This window comes from Gadus chalcogrammus, chromosome 14 (assembly GCF_026213295.1).
Source record: "Gadus chalcogrammus isolate NIFS_2021 chromosome 14, NIFS_Gcha_1.0, whole genome shotgun sequence".
NCBI classification, from domain to species: domain Eukaryota; kingdom Metazoa; phylum Chordata; class Actinopteri; order Gadiformes; family Gadidae; genus Gadus; species Gadus chalcogrammus.
Window position 1 is genome coordinate 5,242,193 of NC_079425.1, and position 17,500 is coordinate 5,259,692.

Consider the following 17,500-nt stretch of genomic DNA (forward strand, 5'->3'; position numbering starts at 1 on the left):
GGCATAGTTGCAAGGCAGTGAGCTGGGTGGTAATTAAACCTAATGAAGCTCATCGGGGCGCTGTTCAATAACAACCAAAATACGAACGCCGTTGTTATCCTACAGTCGTTTTTCGCTCCCTTTCTTCTTCCTTCCCGGTGGAATATAAGCTGCTGCCTTTAATGAGCAGACAGTGGGCGCCTTATTAATGAAAAGTACCTGGACGAAACAGCGGCTTGGTTCCTTGGCTCGCGTTTAACCTCGGCTTCACTTATAAAGTCTGTATATCCAGGTCTCCTATGTAGGCCTAGCGGGCGGTTTACTGGCAACGTGTGGGTTTTGGGGTATGCAAGCATGGTGTGAGTTTTCATGGATTTTTCAGTGACGTGCGGGGATAATAGAGGAATAAAAGTGAATAGGAAAATACTTTGGGTTATTTAGATAGGTTATGTGAATGAATTATTGCCCATTTTCCCCTTTTAAAGAGTAATGAGGGATATACCGCAGGGATAACTTATTATGCAATTGATGTGTATAATTGGCTCAATATCACTTGCAATAGCTTTTGAAAAAGAAACGAGCGAGGCCAGAACTGGTAAATGTAATAAGCCGTGTTTCGTCAGCGCTGTTGATGCTCATTGATTTTAATCTTTGCTTACACCACTATGTGAAAGCTGATACGTTACTTTATCATTAAGGTATTCATGTCATCATTGACTTGAGTTTTAGTTGGGATATTTCATTATATATTGAACACAAAACAACTGTATTTCATCATTGTATGATGAAAAAGTATTTCCTTATGTATTATGAAGTACGCACTATGGAAACCCCATTTAACCTCAAGTCGCCGGAGTCACTGGATGTTAAAAGCCTTGTGGATACATCACACCCCACATACCAGCGTTGAAATATTGATTATTCACAGGTAGTAAATATAATCATGAATCAATATGGATTCACAACGATACTTATATCAACATATCGTTGTGTTCTCCGTTAAGCAGGACAAATCAGTACGGATTGATAATGATACATATATCAACGTATCGTTGTGCTATCCCCTGAGCAGGACAAATCAATACGTATTGATCATGATACTCGTATCAACATATCGTTGTGCTATCCCTTAAGCAGGACAAATCAATACGTATTGATCATGATACTCTTATCAACATATCGTTGTGCTATCCCTTAAGCAGGACAAATCAATACGTATTGATCATGATACTCTTATCAACATATCGTTGTGCTATCCCCTGAGCAGGACAAATCAATACGTATTGATCATGATACTCGTATCAACATATCGTTGTGCTATCCCCTGAACAGGACAAATCAATACGTATTGATCATGATACTCTTATCAACATATCGTTGTGCTATCCCCTGAGCAGGACAAATCAATACGTATTGATCATGATACTCGTATCAACATATCGTTGTGCTATCCCCTGAGCAGGACAAATCAATACGTATTGATCATGATACTCTTATCAACATATCGTTGTGCTATCCCCTGAGCAGGACAAATCAATACGTATTGATCATGATACTCGTATCAACATATCGTTGTGCTATCCCCTGAGCAGGACAAATCAATACGTATTGATCATGATACTCGTATCAACATATCGTTGTGCTGTCCCCTGAGCAGAACATCAGAGCCTCCCTCCACGCCTCCTCACCCTGCCATCTCCCCAGGTGCTGTTGTTCCACGACCAGACCTACGGGATCCACTACGAGTACACCGTGTCCGTGAACACGTCCCGGGACAGGGGCAGCCGGGAGGACCAGCGGGACCCCGAGCACCTCTACATCTGGACCCACAGCAGCTGGCGGGACTGCACCGTCCACTGCGGAGGAGGTGGGCTGCCCGTGGCTTTTTAAGTCACCGGGTTGATGTCTGTTGCATGATTCAAAGGGCTTTTTAAGTCCTAGGTGAACGACTGTTTCTCCTTAAGCTTGTTTATTTTTTTTTGCCCTTTGAAGTACCAAATTAAGGGCTGTTTAAAAACCTGAACCTTTTTAAAGTGTTTGTACAATTGATTTAGTTAAAGTCTATGTCAAAGCGTTTTTTAAGCGAGCCATTTTTTAATTGCCCGTTAATATCTCTGTCCCCCGCTGGTGACGGACCTGGCTGTCGTCGTGCCCTTTCGCCTTCTGCTCAAGATCTGATCTCCACATTGTTCCCCACTGACTGCTAATCCCACAGGCCTCGTCCAGAACCGTGTCTTCAGTGGAACTCGACAAGACATTTTATCTGCTGAGAGAATCACACGGCCTTTCAATCTGAGGTCTCGTTGTCTCCGAGGCTCGGCCACCGGGGTAATCCCAGGAGTTGAGTGTTGATTCTCTCTCTCTTTTGTGTGCGTGTTGACACCGCGTCTTAGCAACACTTGACTCGAAGAAGCCTTTTTTGTTCATTGTCGGTTGTGTTTGGCTCCGTGAAAAGGTGTGATCCGCACGTCGCGTGTGCGGGCCGCTGTCAGCCCGAACTGGCAGCTCGACGGGGGTGGTGGTGGTGGTGGTGGGGGGGGGAGGTTTGAGGGCCTGTTGTCCAGGGTTTGGTGGCCCGCGATCGGGAGACAGAGGGGGGGAGCGCCTAGCGGTGCTGGAGCCAGGGTCTGGCGGAGGACGGCTGGCCGTCTAGGAGCTCCGGCCGGGGAAGGAGGTACTGTAGGAGCCCGGGGAGAAGTCAGCAGCAGGCTAATTCAAAGCCTCCCTGATCCACATCATACTAGACAGGCAGGGGAGGGGGCTGACCTCAGGGGACTCACAGCAGGCTTCAGCTGCTAGTCTGCCCTGCTCGTCCAAACAGCCCGCTTATAAAACCACACACGGAACACACACACGCGTAAACATACATAACTCACACACAGGCGTAAACATACATAACTCCCACACAGGCGTAGGCTCTAAGAGACACACGCGCACACACACACACACACACACACACACACACACACACACACACACACACACACACACACACACACACACACACACACACACACACACACACACACACACACACACACACACACACACACACACAAATCACAAACACAAACACACTGAATTCTCACTAACACACACACAAAACATTCACACAAACACCAAGAACTCAAACTACACCGGCAGGCGTGATACACACACTGAAGCAAAATGCAGACACTTATTTATTAATGTATTTATTCTGTAATCTTTATTTAACCAGGCAAGTCATTTGGAACACATAATTATTACTTACAATAGCGGCTTGGCGACACACTCGCATACACACTGACAAACGTAAACATGCACATTGAGACACACACACACACACACTGCTGAAGCCCTGGTGTCTGTGATTTGTATTCAGATTCTCAAAGGCACCACTTTAAAGACCTCGCACACTGCTTACTCAGGAGGAGTGAGAGGCTGTTGATTGCACCAGCACGACCTCAGCTCTTTATGCGTTCAGGGAATTAGCTGAGCTGAATGATCATTGGAAATACATAATGGCTTCCTCTATGAGCAGATGTGTTGGGACTGGTTTCAATATGAGGCTGCTGAGGTGAGGGAAGGGTTTGTTAGCATCTGCTAAGGCAACGTCAACCAACTGCTATTAGTATGTGTATCAGGTTACTGATGTGATAGTGTCTGGGTGTGTGTGTGTGTGAGTGTGCGTTCACCGTAATATTTCTCTATTCGTCAACACCACCAAGAGGCTTTTGAGTTGAGATTTTCGTATGTGTCCTACTCTGCAAAAATACAGTCCTTGCACCTCCTTTTCATGGTCTCCATGGTAACGTTTGAGGTCATTCTTTTGTGTAGCCCCTGTTTTCGAGGGGACCGTGGGAATCCAAGGGAAGTGTGCTAGATGGTTGTGTGTGTGTGTGTGTGTGTGTTCTTCCTGTAAGCTCGCACTTTTAGAATGAAAAAACAACAAGCATGGCCTGATGTTACCTCTGTGTGACTCATATCTCTCTCCTCTCTCAGAGCAGAGCACGCTGCGGTCAAGGCTGTGTACGGCCCGCTCGTTCTGGTTCAAAGCCCCCACAACAGAGCCCCCTGCCTCGTCACCGCCACGAGACAGGCCGTGGTCACATCTCGTTACATGTTTATGTCCGTGTGCACCAGTAGCTTTTTCATGGAGCACCACAACATTACATTTAGGACATTTAGCAGACTCTTTTATCAGACGCGACTTACAGCGTTTCATACACACATACAGGGTGGAGTCAACCATGCAAGGCTACAGCCCGCTCGTCAGGAGCAGTAAGGGTTAGGCGTCTTGCTCAGGGACACCTCGACACTCTAGCTAGGAGGAGCTGGGGATTGAACCAGAAACCTTACAGTTAAATGTCAACCCGCTCTACCTCTTGAGCTAAGCCGACCCCATCCCGTCTTACAGAGTGAGACAGAATGGAAACATATTGAAACCTGTGAAAGAACACAGAATCTTAGAAGGAGCCATCGCACACCAAACAAACACACACGCACACACACACACACACACACACACACACACACACGAGTCTTCCAGGATAATCACGAGAGAGATTAGCAGCTGGAGAAGACACAACAAGCACCGCAAGAACCCGCACAGCTAAATCCCGAGCGCTAAGCGCTGCGCTTAGCTGTGTTTCTATAGCCGTCTCCCTCAACGCCCTTTTTGTCAAGTCGACGTGAAAAACCCGTCGACTGGCTGGCTGGGTGCGCCGGCGCGCTCACCATGCTGAGCAATACGCCTCACCGCGACCCGTGCTCCATTCCGACCTCTGCGCCCAGGCTATGTATAAATCCCCTGTCCTCTCCCCTCCACTGTCCTGCTTCTCGTCTCCTCGGCCCTGACCATAAAGGCACAGGGCCGAGGTAGAAAAAACAAAAGCCCTTTGTGACGGCACACGCACATGGGATGGGGAGCGGGGGGGGAGGGTTATTACGCAACGCCGGCCGGGGCTGCTGATACGGGTGCCCTCCTGTGTGACCCTCCGTTGAACTGAGTCAGAGATCAGAGGCCCGCTTTAACACAGGGGGCAGCTCCCAAATAAAACTCTGTTAATTGGAGCTAACGACCACAAAGGCTCCTGGCTGTGAGCCTTCTCCCCCTGCCCCTCCTCCTCTTCCTTCTTTAAGAGGCCCTCGGTCTCCTGGACGCACGCCAGACCCTCGCACAGAGAACTGGGTGGGACAGTAGCTTATAATATGGGGTCACTTCCTACCGACCTTTGCACTTTGGCTCACATTTTGTTCTGCTTTTAAGTATGTGATGAGGCCGTTAGTGTGTCGCATTTGTGACATTGTTCTCTCTGTGTGTGTGTGTGTGTGTGTGTGTGTGTGTGTGTGTGTGTGTGTGTGTGTGTGTGTGTGTGTGTGTGTGTGTGTGTGTGTGTGTGTGCGATTGTGTGTGTGGGTGTCCGGTCTGTGTGTGTGTGTGTGTGTGTGTGTGTGTGTGTGTGTGTGCGATTGTGTGTGTGGGTGTCCGGTCTGTGTGTGTGTGTGTGCGGACGATCGTGTGTGTGTGTGTGTGTGTGTGTGTGTGTGTGTGTGTGTACGTGTGTCGTGTATGTGTGTGTGTGTGTGTGTGTACGTGTGTGTGTGTGTGTGTGTGTGTGTGTGTGTGTGTTTACGTGTGTGTGTTTACGTGTGTGTGTGTGTGTGTGTGTACGTGTGTCATGTGTGTGTGTGTGTGTGTGTACCTGTGTTGTGTGTGTGTTTACCTGTGTGTGTGTGTGTGTGTTTACGTGTGTGTGTGTGTGTACGTGTGTCGTGTGTGTGTGTGTGTCTGTGTGTGTGCAGGCGAGAGGAGGACGGTGGTGTCCTGCATGAGGATAGCCAATAAGAGCATGGAGCTGGTGAACGGCAGCCACTGCCAGCCCCAGAACCAGCCGCTCCCTCAGGTGCGAGTGTGCAACACGCACCCCTGCCAGTACCGGTGAGTCTCGCACACACACACACACACACACGTACACACGCACACACACAAACACACACAGGCACACACACAAACACACGCACGCACACACACACACACACACACGCACACACACACACACACGCACAAACACAAACACACGCACACACACACGTACACACGCACGCACGCACACACACGTGCGTGCAAGCAAGAATCGATGCACACTGCAGCCTGATTAATCAGGTGGCCGCCAGGCTGACAAGCCGAGATTAGATTTTTGTTGCCAGAAACTTTTACAAAATAATTCCCTATCTTAACCTTTTTCTCGTAATAGTTTTATTTAAAATAGTACAAAGACGTTATTGTCATAGCGAGTTCTCCAAGGTAGACCTTGCGGTGGTTCACATCTTCAAATGTCTGCGCGCGTGCGTGCGTGTACAGCTTTAAGAGGAATGCACAGCAGAGACTCTGCCCATGCCTGTCTCCGACGTCCGTCAACCCAGAAGCCGTGTTTCCACCTCGCCACACCAGGAGACCAGTCTCAAATCCCCCTTTCTCTCTGGGTTGGGATACTGTGCACTTGGCACGGGGGATCAAAGAGGGATCTCTGCCCTGGATGCGGTTTACAGATGTCCTGTTGCAGTGTTACAACGTTGTGAAAGAGGGAATGTAGACGAGGCAGGCGAGGCTTTAGTGTTCGCATTCACTTTCTTGAGTTTCTAACTGCCATGTCAATGCGACCCGAGGGGGACTATTTCATCATAAAAGGTGAAGCTGGGGAGTGTTTTATCAGGCCTGGGAGGAAGCACGCGGCAGAGACGTCTCACTCACTGCCATCCCTGCTCCTATACTGGGCCTGGGGTCCTTCCGTCTGGATAGCTTTGTGTGTTTAGACATGCGTCTGTACGTGTGTGTGTGTGTGTGTGTGTGTGTGTGTGTGTGTGTGTGTGTGTGTGTGTGTGTGTGTGTGTGTGTGTGTGTGTGTGTGTGTGTGTGTGTGTGTGTGTGTGTGTGTGAACTCATCAGTTTCTTCCTTCGTTGAAATCTTATGATCGAACATTGACCCACCTCTGTCCCTCTTGTCTCTGTTTCTCTCTCTCTCTCTCTCTCTCTCTCTCTCTCTCTCTCTCTCTCTCTCTCTCTCTCTCCTCTCTCTCTCTCCTCTCTCTCTCTCTCTCTCTCCTCTCTCTCCTCTCTCTCTCTCTCTCTCTCTCTCTCTCTCTCTCTCTCTCTCTCTCTCTCTCTCTCTCTCTCTCTCTCTGTGTCTCTCTCTCTCTCTCTCTCTCTCTCTCTCTCTCTCTCTCTCTCTCTCTCTCTCTCTCTCTCTCTCTCTCTCTCTCCTAATCTCTCTGTATCTGTTCCCCAGACTTTTGTTCCTCTATGTACACATCTCATAAAGCTGTTGTGTCGGGTGGGGGGGGGGGGGGGTGCACGATCACTGGCTCTCAGCCAGCGTCCCTCTGGAGGGAGAAGTGATGGAGCACGGGTGGAGCACGGGTGGATGGAAGGCAGACCGTGGAGGTAGAGGAAGGAGCAGCGAGGGAGAGGGCTCCTGGCCCAACCACAGGGGGCCCACAGGGGCAACGAGAAGGACGGGCTGCCAGACGGACGCAGGGCGGGATACAGAGAGAGAGAAAGAGAGAGGGGTGAATGGGAGTGGAGGGGTGGATGGGTGGATTGAGTAGAGGAGGAGTCGAGAGGAGTCAAGGGGGTGAAGCGGAATCGTGGACTGATGCTGAGGAGCGGCGTGATGGAGAGTTGGAGGGAGAGTACGAGATGAGATGAAAGGCGATGGGTGGAGTGGAAAAGAAAAGAAGGGTGGGGAGGAAGGGGTGGGGGGGGAAGAGGGAGGCGGGGGGTGGGGAGGAGAGGAGAGGGAGAGTGGAGAGGAAAGGAGAGGAGGGTGGGAAGGCTGGAGAATAAAGGAGCGGAGGGCAAAGAGGAAAGGAGAGGAGTGGGGACCGTGGAGGGAGGAAGAGTTGGAGAAGAATGGAGTGGGGGTGGGAGAGGAGAGGAGATGAAAGGAGAGGGAGGGGGGGGAGAGGTAGGGAGGAAAGGAGAGGAGGGGGGGGAGAGGTAGGGAGGAAAGGAGAGGAGTGGTCAGGGGATTGGGAGGAGGAGGTGGAGAAGAAAAGGTTGACAGTTGGAGAGGAGTTAGGGCGGCTAGGGAGGAAGAGGAGGAGGGGAGGAGAGGAGGGGAGGGAGGAGGATGAGGGGAGGAGAGGAGGGAGGAGGGGAGGGGAGAGGAGTGGGGTGGGTGAGAGGTCATTAGCCTAGATTAAAGTGATGTGAGGTGTAGAGAAAGCAAACAAGGACCTCAAAGAATCGCACATCTCTTTATAAAATGTGTTTTAAATGGCTGCTCTCTGAAAGAAAACATGAATTTCACGTCCATGGGTTTAGTCTGTGATTATTCCGTCAAATAACCCATTTTCGGAAATTGGACATGGCTTTCTAATCGTGGTCGGAGGAATGGACGAGAATCGGGTTCTGAATCCTCCTGAAAGCGTCACCCGATCACTTATTCTATCCTGGAGATTGACATTCAGAACTATGTACTATTTTACCAAAACTAGAACATTTTGTCTCTCGCTGTGTTGAAGGTCTACGGACAATAAACAGCAACAGTATTTTAGCATCGCAAAGCACTCTTAATATGATAGTCCCGAGAGACGAACAGTGGACAGAAAAGCTTAACGCATCAGTCTAAATAAAACCATCATACTGCAGCAACAGCACCCTCTCTGGTAAACCAAGAGGTACTGCAGCAGCTGTCCCTGCGTCTCTCTCTCCTGTGCCTCTTTCCCCCCCTCCACAGTGGTCTGATGTCTGTACCTCTTCGCCCCCTCCCTGTGGTCTGACGTCTGTACCTCTTCACTCTCCCTGTGGTCTGATGTCTGTACCTCTTCACTCTCCCTGTGGTCTGACGTCTGTACCTCTTCACTCTCCCTGTGGTCTGATGTCTGTACCTCTTCACCCTCCACTTGGTCTGATGTCTGTACCTCTTCACCCTCCCTGTGGTCTGATGTCTGTACCTCTTCACTCTCCCTGTGGTCTGATGTCTGTACCTCTTCACTCTCCCTGTGGTCTGATGTCTGTACCTCTTCACTCTCCCTGTGGTCTGATGTCTGTACCTCTTCACTCTCCCTGTGGTCTGATGTCTGTACCTCTTCACCCTCCCTGTGGTCTGATGTCTCCCCTCCCCCTCCCCCCTCCCGCGGTCTCATGCCCGTGCCTCTGTTCCAGGTGGGTGGCCGGCGAGTGGGGCGCCTGCTCGGTGACGTGTGAGCGGGGCTTCCAGCGGCGCGAGGTGGCCTGCATGTACCAGCTCCAGAACGGCTCGCTCATCCACACCAAGGAGCCGTACTGCCAGGGCGGGAAGCCCCCCGTGCTGCAGGGCTGCGAGGGCCGCCTCTGCCTCACCGTCTGGGAGGCGTCCGAGTGGTCCAAGGTGGGTTGGGAGGACGGACGCACGCGTGGGGTCCTTGTTAAGCCCTGCACCCGTCGCCTGTCGCCGTCAGCAGGTCGTAGCGCACACAGGAGATTGGTGGAGGGAAAGGAAGTGATTCATGTTTTTGTTAGAAGACTGCGGGGTGGGCAGGGTTTGAGCATCTGCTTGGTTATACCGTGTTTTCCTCTCTGTCAGTCGGTGGGTCGGGTCGGTCTGTCTGCCTGCTGTCTGTCCGTCTGTCTTTCTGTCCTTCCGTGTCCATTGTTGTCTGATGGCTGGCTGTCTTCCCGTCCGTCCATCCCTCTGTGCCCATCTGTCTGCCTGTCCGTCTGTCTGTCTGTCCGTCTGTCTCGTTTTCTGTGTCCAACTTTCTGACTGTCCATCTGTCCATCTGTCTGCCTGTCCGTCTGTCCATCCATCTGTAGCCATCTGTCTGCCCGTCTGTCTCTGTCTCTCTGTCTACTTCTCCAGCCCCGGGGGTCTGCACATGATGATTTAACTCCGCCGCTCCACATACATTACGTTTGTTTTTAGAACTATTAGAACCTAATATGTAATATAATTCATATTGTACTGCAACTGTGATGATTTGTGCAGATGCCGATGCAAACCTTAAACTTATGTGTCTAGACGCTGTGGTCAGTGTAGCAGTAAAGTGTGGCAGTAAAGTCGTTTGAGCATGAGATGAGCATAAATTACTCTAGAAGCGTTAAGAATCAGCCTTGGTCTCCTGAAAACATCTAGCACCATTACCTTAGCATATTGGACGGCTAACACATTGGGATATTAAATCAATGAGCTAACCCCGCGCAACATGTGCTGCTGGTTCTGCGCTTGCATGCACCCGGTTTCGGCGGAACATAGCGTATCTGTTGTGGACACATTTCCTAGCCTCTGCCTTCGTCTTCTTTTGTAATAGTCTTTTTTTTTTGTGCTAGTGGGGATAATAACCAAAAGGCTTCTTCGCTCTCATAAATCACTCAGATCCCCCCCCCTCTCCCCGCGCCAACCCTCCCTCCCTCCACTCTCCCCATCCATTCTCTGCTGTCTAGCCTTCACGCCTCCTCTTCCTCCCTGCTCTCCCTCCCTCCCTCCCTCCCTCCCTTCTCCTCATCTATCCTCTGCTGTCTAGCCTTCACGCCTCCTCTTCCTCTTCCTCTTTCACCCCTCGATCGCGCTTCACCTCGTCTTCTGCATTCCACTCTTCCACCCGACGATACGATGCAAAAAGGTTACAGTGAACCGAATAACCCCAGCAGGACGTTTACACGCACACGGCGATCACAAGCAGCCGTGACACTCGGTACACAAGCAACCAGATGGAGATGTATTCGCACGTCCAATTTCTTGCAGGTGCCGGACAAGTGAGGTAATAAATAATCTCGAGAGGGTCGGCGTGCTCTGTGTGTGTATATATCGCTCTCAAGGTGTTCACGTTCCCCGCTGAGCACCAACGCTTTGATCCCATTGGATCTCCGTCAGACAGGCGTGCACACACACACACACACACACACACACACACACACACACACACACACACACACACACACTCAGACTGGGGTAGGGGTTTGTGTTTGGATCGTCTCGTATCAATGAAAAATAGCGAAAGATGAAAGGCCTTCTTCAAACGATTGAATGCCGTGGCTGGTGTGTACATACGGTCCCCCTCTTCACGCTCTTCTCGTTGTGTACCCCTCAGTGCTCGTCAGACTGCGGGACAGGGGTCCGCACGCGCTCCGTGTCCTGCACCAACCCCCAGGGTCTCTGCGACCCCCACTCCCAGCCGGCTCAGCAGGAGCCCTGCGAGGAATACTCCAAGTGCTACGAGTGGAAGACGGGCGACTGGTCCAAGGTAGGCCTGGGCGGTTGATCGAATTTTGATCGCGGTTTCGATTTTAACGTCAAACGATCACAAAATTAACATAATCGAGTTTTTCGTAAAAGGGCAGAACAGCTGGATACATATCTGTTTATCATTTTAGATTGGATCATTTTCTTTTTGACCATTTTGTGTATTTTTTTAAGGCAACATCTTTTAAGTTCTCAGTTACAAAAAAATAATTCGGAGAGACATGCTGAATAAATTCAAGATGTTTTTAAACTCAAAAATAATGGTTTGAATAATTGTGATTTCAATATTGACCAAAATAATCGTGATTATGATTTTTCCCATAACCGAGCAGCCCTAGTCCAAGTTAGGGGGGGACGGCGGGGTCACACATGCTCATACATACACACACACAGAGGCCCTGTTTGCAGTAGCCTGGCATCGATATTGCACGAAATTGCAAAACTGTTATTCGTAGATTTTTTAAAAGGGCGTCACCAATTGGCGCAGACCAAAATGCCTGTGGACGCAATTGGATAGGCCTAGAGCCAATCATAGCAACGGCAACGGGTGACCAAGCGACGAAAAAACATGTTGTTTCTCAGCGAAAGCTTTGCGAAGTCGTCTGTTGAAACAGATTCCGTCCATTTCGTTTAACACTGTCTTGAAAGCGTAATAGCTTAATCAGCCGACCGTTCTAGCGGCAGCCATCTTTGTTGTTGTTGTTGAAAATGCCTCTATGGCATGCCTGCACTGTTATTGTATTTATCCAGCCTCATGTTAGACAAATGGTTGTGATTGGTCGGAGAGGAACCAGACCTTATCTGCAGACCAAATGAAACATGAGCTTGCGGGATTTGTTTGGTTCCCAGACTATGTTTACACAAGAGAACGACTTGCCTTCTGTGATAGTTTTTGGGGGATTTTGATTGTATCTACATTAAAACGCTCATCTGTATACACAGAGGGCACAACGCGCCCACAACTGCCCCGGCCTGTTTACACGCAGGGGGTTGGGTGGGCTTACGAGAGATCCCCGCTTGAAATGCACACACACACACACACACACACACACACACACACACACACACACACACACACACACACACACACACACACACACACACACACACACACACACACACACAGGTTGCAAATTCGCCCACACGTCCCTTGTTTTTACCATTTCCGAGACTGAGGGATTGCTTCTTGGCAATGTAATGAAAATAGAAATGCACGGTCTAGGACTTATCATAAGGAGAATAGGCACAGCACGGTGATTTTTCAGGCCCCTTCGTGCTTAGTTTTTCTTTCGAAACGCTTGCCCTATAAAGGCCATGGGCAGTTCACTAGAAGTTGCTTGACTTAAATAATAATAGTGTATTGAATAATATTTTAATTTAGGATTGACAAAATAACACATCCTATGGAAAATAGGTTGGTAGGATGAATGTACAACTCATTTCCAAGTGGAGTGCTTCCTCACATAGTTGACTAAGCAGTTTTTCCTCCTTCATTATGCCAACTCATACGCATCAGAGCTGTTTTACAGAGTGACAAAGTAAACGGAGATGGATGTGAGTGCTGTACCGGGCCAGGTGGGAACAAGCTGGGAAACTAGCTAGCTGCACATCTGGCTTCTGTTCAACCCTTTGCTTTCACTCTTCCTTTGAGCACTACATCGCAAGACAAGCATACATCACCACATCAAGGCCTGGAGAGGCACCTGCACCCTATGAAATATGTCAGCTGGGGCAGGTTAGCACCCAATGGACCTTTAAAAACCAGATCCAGCACCGCCAGCTATCAGCTTTCCAGTTTTAATACCACTCCATTGTACCTGCTCTCTCTCTCTCTCTCTCTCTCTCTCTCTCTCTCACTCTAATGCTATCTCTCCCTCTTTCTCTCTCTGCGTCTTAATGTCCGTCTCTCTCTTTGTCTCTCTCTCTCTCTCTCTCTCTCTCTCTCTCACACTCTAATGCTCTCTCTCCCTCTTTCTCTCCCAATCTCTCTCTCTCTCCCTCCCTCTCTCTCTCTCTCTTTCAATCTCTGTCACTCTGTCTCTCTCTGCCTCTTTTTATGTCTGTCTCTCTTTGTCTCTCTGTCTCTCTCTGCCTTTCTTAATGTCTTGCCTCCTCTCTAACCCCCTCTCCCCTTATCCCGCACAACTTTGGGATGTTCTGCTTTGATCCGCTGATGGCTACTCCAGATGAGAAGAGAGCTTTTGAGGGGGGACGGGGGTGTGGGTACAAGTGCACCTTTTTCTTGAAAATTGCTGAGGATCACAATCACCACCACCTACGTCACGATCTCTACGACTGTCACCACCACTATCTTTACCACCTCTAACACCAACACCACCCCTACCAACACCACCACCACTAACACCACCCACCACCTTAACACCACTTCTTCTAATAGAAGACTGTCCCCCCTCCTGTTGCACTGACCATAGAGCTCACCACTTTTTCTTTTTTTTCAAAGCCCATGCAAGAGCCTAATAAAAACCTGAGACTCTGCCGTGGACAGCTGTCGCCGGCCCTCAGAGACAGGTCCGTATGATATATGCGGTGAAAAGCAGTTTCTTTTTGATTTTACAACCAAAAGAGGCACAGACGGATGGGAGGAAATTAAGGAGTCTCATTTCATGTCATGCGATTTAACTTTATCGCAGCAAAACGCCACGACGCTGTCAGCGCCTCTTCTGAGTGACGAGCGTCTTGACTGCCCGTTGCCTGACGTCTTTCTAAAGTCACGTCTCTGTCCGTGCGCATGTGTGTGTGTGTGTGTGTGTGTGTTTGATGAGGTGTGTGATGATGACCGGCTCGCCAGCTTGTGCTCATACCTGCCGAGAAACTTTCCCAAACAAGTGCATCTTGAAGATCCATCAGGTGAAGGATAGCACAGCATCGGCCTGAGACCTTCTAGATCTGCAGTCTCTTTTGTAGTCAGATTATTATAAAGTATGTGTGACTAACAGATGTTATAGTTAGTGGGGCAAAAGGACTGATTAACACACGGCAGCCTACTTTACTCTATATCTTCACACGCACTTGCACACACATACGCACACAGACACACAGACACACGTACACAGACACAAGCACACATACACATTCTAGCTTGGCCTAGATTACAGCAACAGGAGAAATGAGTCACAACTGAGCCAAGAACATTTGGTGTGTGTCTGTGTGTCTTTGTGTCTGTGTCTGCCTGTGAGTGGCTACGTCTGTGTGTGAGAAACAGGCCAATTATCAATGGTGTTAAGCCACGGAGCGTTGCTATTTTCTTGTGGCTGATGGCAAGTCAAAGGTCAGCCTCAGGTGACTGCTTCACTTAGCAGCTTGAATAAAAACAGAAAGTGTGGCTTACAAGCTGCTTCTGGGGAATTTGGGACTCTCGCTTTCTTCCTGTCCGTCTGTGCGGAGCTTCAATCTCGTTGTGCTATTTCTCCCTGCTTTCCTGTTTATTACCTTTCATCTCGCTTCAGTTTCTTTGGCTTGCTTTGGATTGCAACATGTGAGTATCATCTCCTACCACTTGAAATAGCAGTACGGTTGAAAGCTCACGGCTGGCATCTATACAAACAATTGATAGCTTGAGCAAACGGAAAACGAATGTCTCATAATGAAAATATAATTATTATTTGTGTGTTCAGCCAAAGCTATATTCTTTGGTGTGTTGACCTGAAGCCTTAATTTCCCTGTGCTGGGCTGAGGATGTGTTGTACGCGCTGTTCTCTAAACACGTTGTTCCAGCAGGTTCCGACCAAATTATAATCAACCACATATTCTTAGAAACAAATCGATAGCGAGAGTGAACGGACCCACAAACATCTCCTCTTTGAGACATATTCATAAACATCTTTCGAACAGTGAGTGTCCTCGTTTGACCCGAGTTCAGTCGGTTGAGATTCTGGAGACCAGATTCACTGTTTATCAAGGGAGACAAAGGAGAGTAAACCAAAGTCAACAAATCTCCTCCACATTTCCTTTGCTGCTCCTTCTCCCGCACACCAACAAGTCACAGAGAAACAAGCGCCCCTGTTGAAACTCACTGGCCGGAAAAAGCCCTTTTTTGTGTAAGAGGTCACGTCGACTTTACAAAACCCCTTCAAGGTTCTCGAATCCATCAGCGTTGTTGTGATGTAGGGGCGGGGCCTAGAGGTCGCCGCCCCCCCAAACAGGAACAGACCGGCGCTGTTTGGTACGGGAGGGGGGCTCTCAGGTGAACACGCAGAGGTACGTAGAGGTCAGTGCACGCCGGAGTCCGTCGGTGTGCGCTTTCTAACAACACGCGTGCGGACTGTGAAAGGCCTCCCATTATGACAGTTTGACCGTCGCTGTGCTCAGTGTCACATCAACCCGGGGCGAACCCACTTCAGGTTAGCGGTGAGTGATGTTGTTTGGAGCTCGGAGTAAGCCGTGTTTACAACAGGCGGTCCTTGCACGCACAAAGAAGACACATGCACACACAGGCACGCACGCACGCGCACACACACACACACACACACACACACACACACACACACACACACACACACACACACACACACACACACACACAGACACACCGAAATAATTGTATGTGTCACGTGTCTTTTATCCAAAGCATTTTGCAATTCCGTGAATACAATTCCTCACAACAATGTCCCTAGGTGGATTCGATCCCCTGACCCTGGCCGTGTTTTGTGCAATATCAATTGGACAATTCAGCTACACAGTAAAATGTGAAAAAGAAAATCGGGCAATAGGCCTGCAGTGAACCAGGTTATATTCCCAGCCGTCGTACTACAGCAACATGTCATTCCCTCTCATCTCCAACCCGCTCTCCTGTATCTCATCAGTGTTCAACTGCAAAAGGCACGAAAAGCCCGTAACGATGAAATAAAACGGGTAGTACTCCACCGTAGTGTTGTTTAATGTACCCCGGGAGAAAACAGCAAAGGGCAACGCCTAAACCTCTGCCCTGCTCTCCTCCCCACAGTGCTCCTCCTCCTGCGGCAAAGGCCTGCAGTCGCGCGTGGTCCAGTGTATGCACAAAGTAACGGGTCGTCATGGAAACGACTGCCCGCCGCCACTCAGGCTCCCCAACTACAGGCCCTGCCACCAGGGCGCCTGCAACGAGAAGATCAACGTGAACACCATCACCTCCCCCAGGCTAGGTGAGGACGGGCTTCTGAAATATACATACGCGCGCTAAACTTGGCAACGAAGGGAGCCTAAAATACCTTCCAAGGTACGCCCATGCATCAACTCAGGCTGGTCGTTTTAACTACAGTATATATATGCATGGTTATGAAGGGTGTTGTTTGTCCCTGGTATGTGTTCACCTTGGGAGGGCCGTGCAGTGTGCTAGCCCTGCTCATTGCTTATAGTGAGAGATAGACTCCAGCCCCCCCCCCCCCCCCCCCCCCCCCCTGACCCAAACCAGGGAGATAAAGGAAATGAATGGATGCAATAGCCGCACGAAAGGGAACAATTTAGGCACAGGGCAGTTGTATTTACTCTGAATCTGGGTCGGAATGACAATTCTCCAGGCAAGCTGCCGCGCAGCGAAAAGCTTGTTTTCCCCATTTGTTCAAAGCAGGCGTGTCTGCAGGCCGCTGCCGGAGGGGTGTGAGTTGCCCTTCTCTAGGGTTGTTAGTGTCTTGAGAGGGGCCGGGCTGTGTGTGAATCAGCCCCTAATCAGGGGGGGATTGTGTTGGGAACCCCCTAAAGGAGCCCAGGGAGCGAGCAAGAATAGCCAGAATCAAACCGGCCTCATAAGGTGGAGCTTTCCCACTTTCACCCTGACTGCAGCGTGTGATTACTGCACTGCTGCAGACGATGTGTATACAAATACATGGACGGTCTGCTGGTGGATGGAGCTAGGGATGGGCTAAAGAGAAGCAGCCTAGAGGAGATGAGGGGCAGGCCAGTCCGCCTGAAAAATAAACTATTATAACAGCAGACCGGAAGTGATAGGCATTTTAGGGAGGCTGAAATGTAGCCTTGCATGGGACTTTATGGTAACTGAGAAAATCTGGCGGTGGTCGAACAATCCTCATGTTTTGATGCACTTTTGTGCTGTTATGGACAGGAAAGTCTTATATTTTTAGGACAATGCACACTAATAAACATGTACAGCAGTACACGTGAATGTGCCAGACTAGCCCAGGGGTTAATTTCCATCTGGGTTTTAGATTCCATTCCGTGGGCGTATTACCTAGGTGGCCAGGTTGTGGCCCTGGTTCACCCTGATGTTTGACCGGGCTTGTGAGGTCCGCGTATCAGATTACATTCAGGATTAGGCAGAAGAAGCAATCAAGCTAGCACTAAAAGCCTCTGTTATAAAC

General features: G+C 49.6%; 1 protein-coding gene across 2 annotated transcripts in view; it reads left to right on the forward strand.

The window, feature by feature from the left end:
* adamts17 (ADAM metallopeptidase with thrombospondin type 1 motif, 17) overlaps window positions 1-17,500 on the forward strand; it is a 75,863-nt gene that overhangs the window by 54,379 nt on the left and 3,984 nt on the right. For both annotated transcript variants that reach the window (XM_056608567.1, XM_056608568.1), the window contains 5 exons: window positions 1,684-1,846; window positions 5,767-5,902; window positions 9,131-9,335; window positions 11,035-11,187; window positions 16,150-16,327. In XM_056608567.1, coding sequence (XP_056464542.1) covers window positions 1,684-1,846; window positions 5,767-5,902; window positions 9,131-9,335; window positions 11,035-11,187; window positions 16,150-16,327 — 835 coding nt within the window. The remainder of the gene's footprint in view (window positions 1-1,683; window positions 1,847-5,766; window positions 5,903-9,130; window positions 9,336-11,034; window positions 11,188-16,149; window positions 16,328-17,500) is intronic.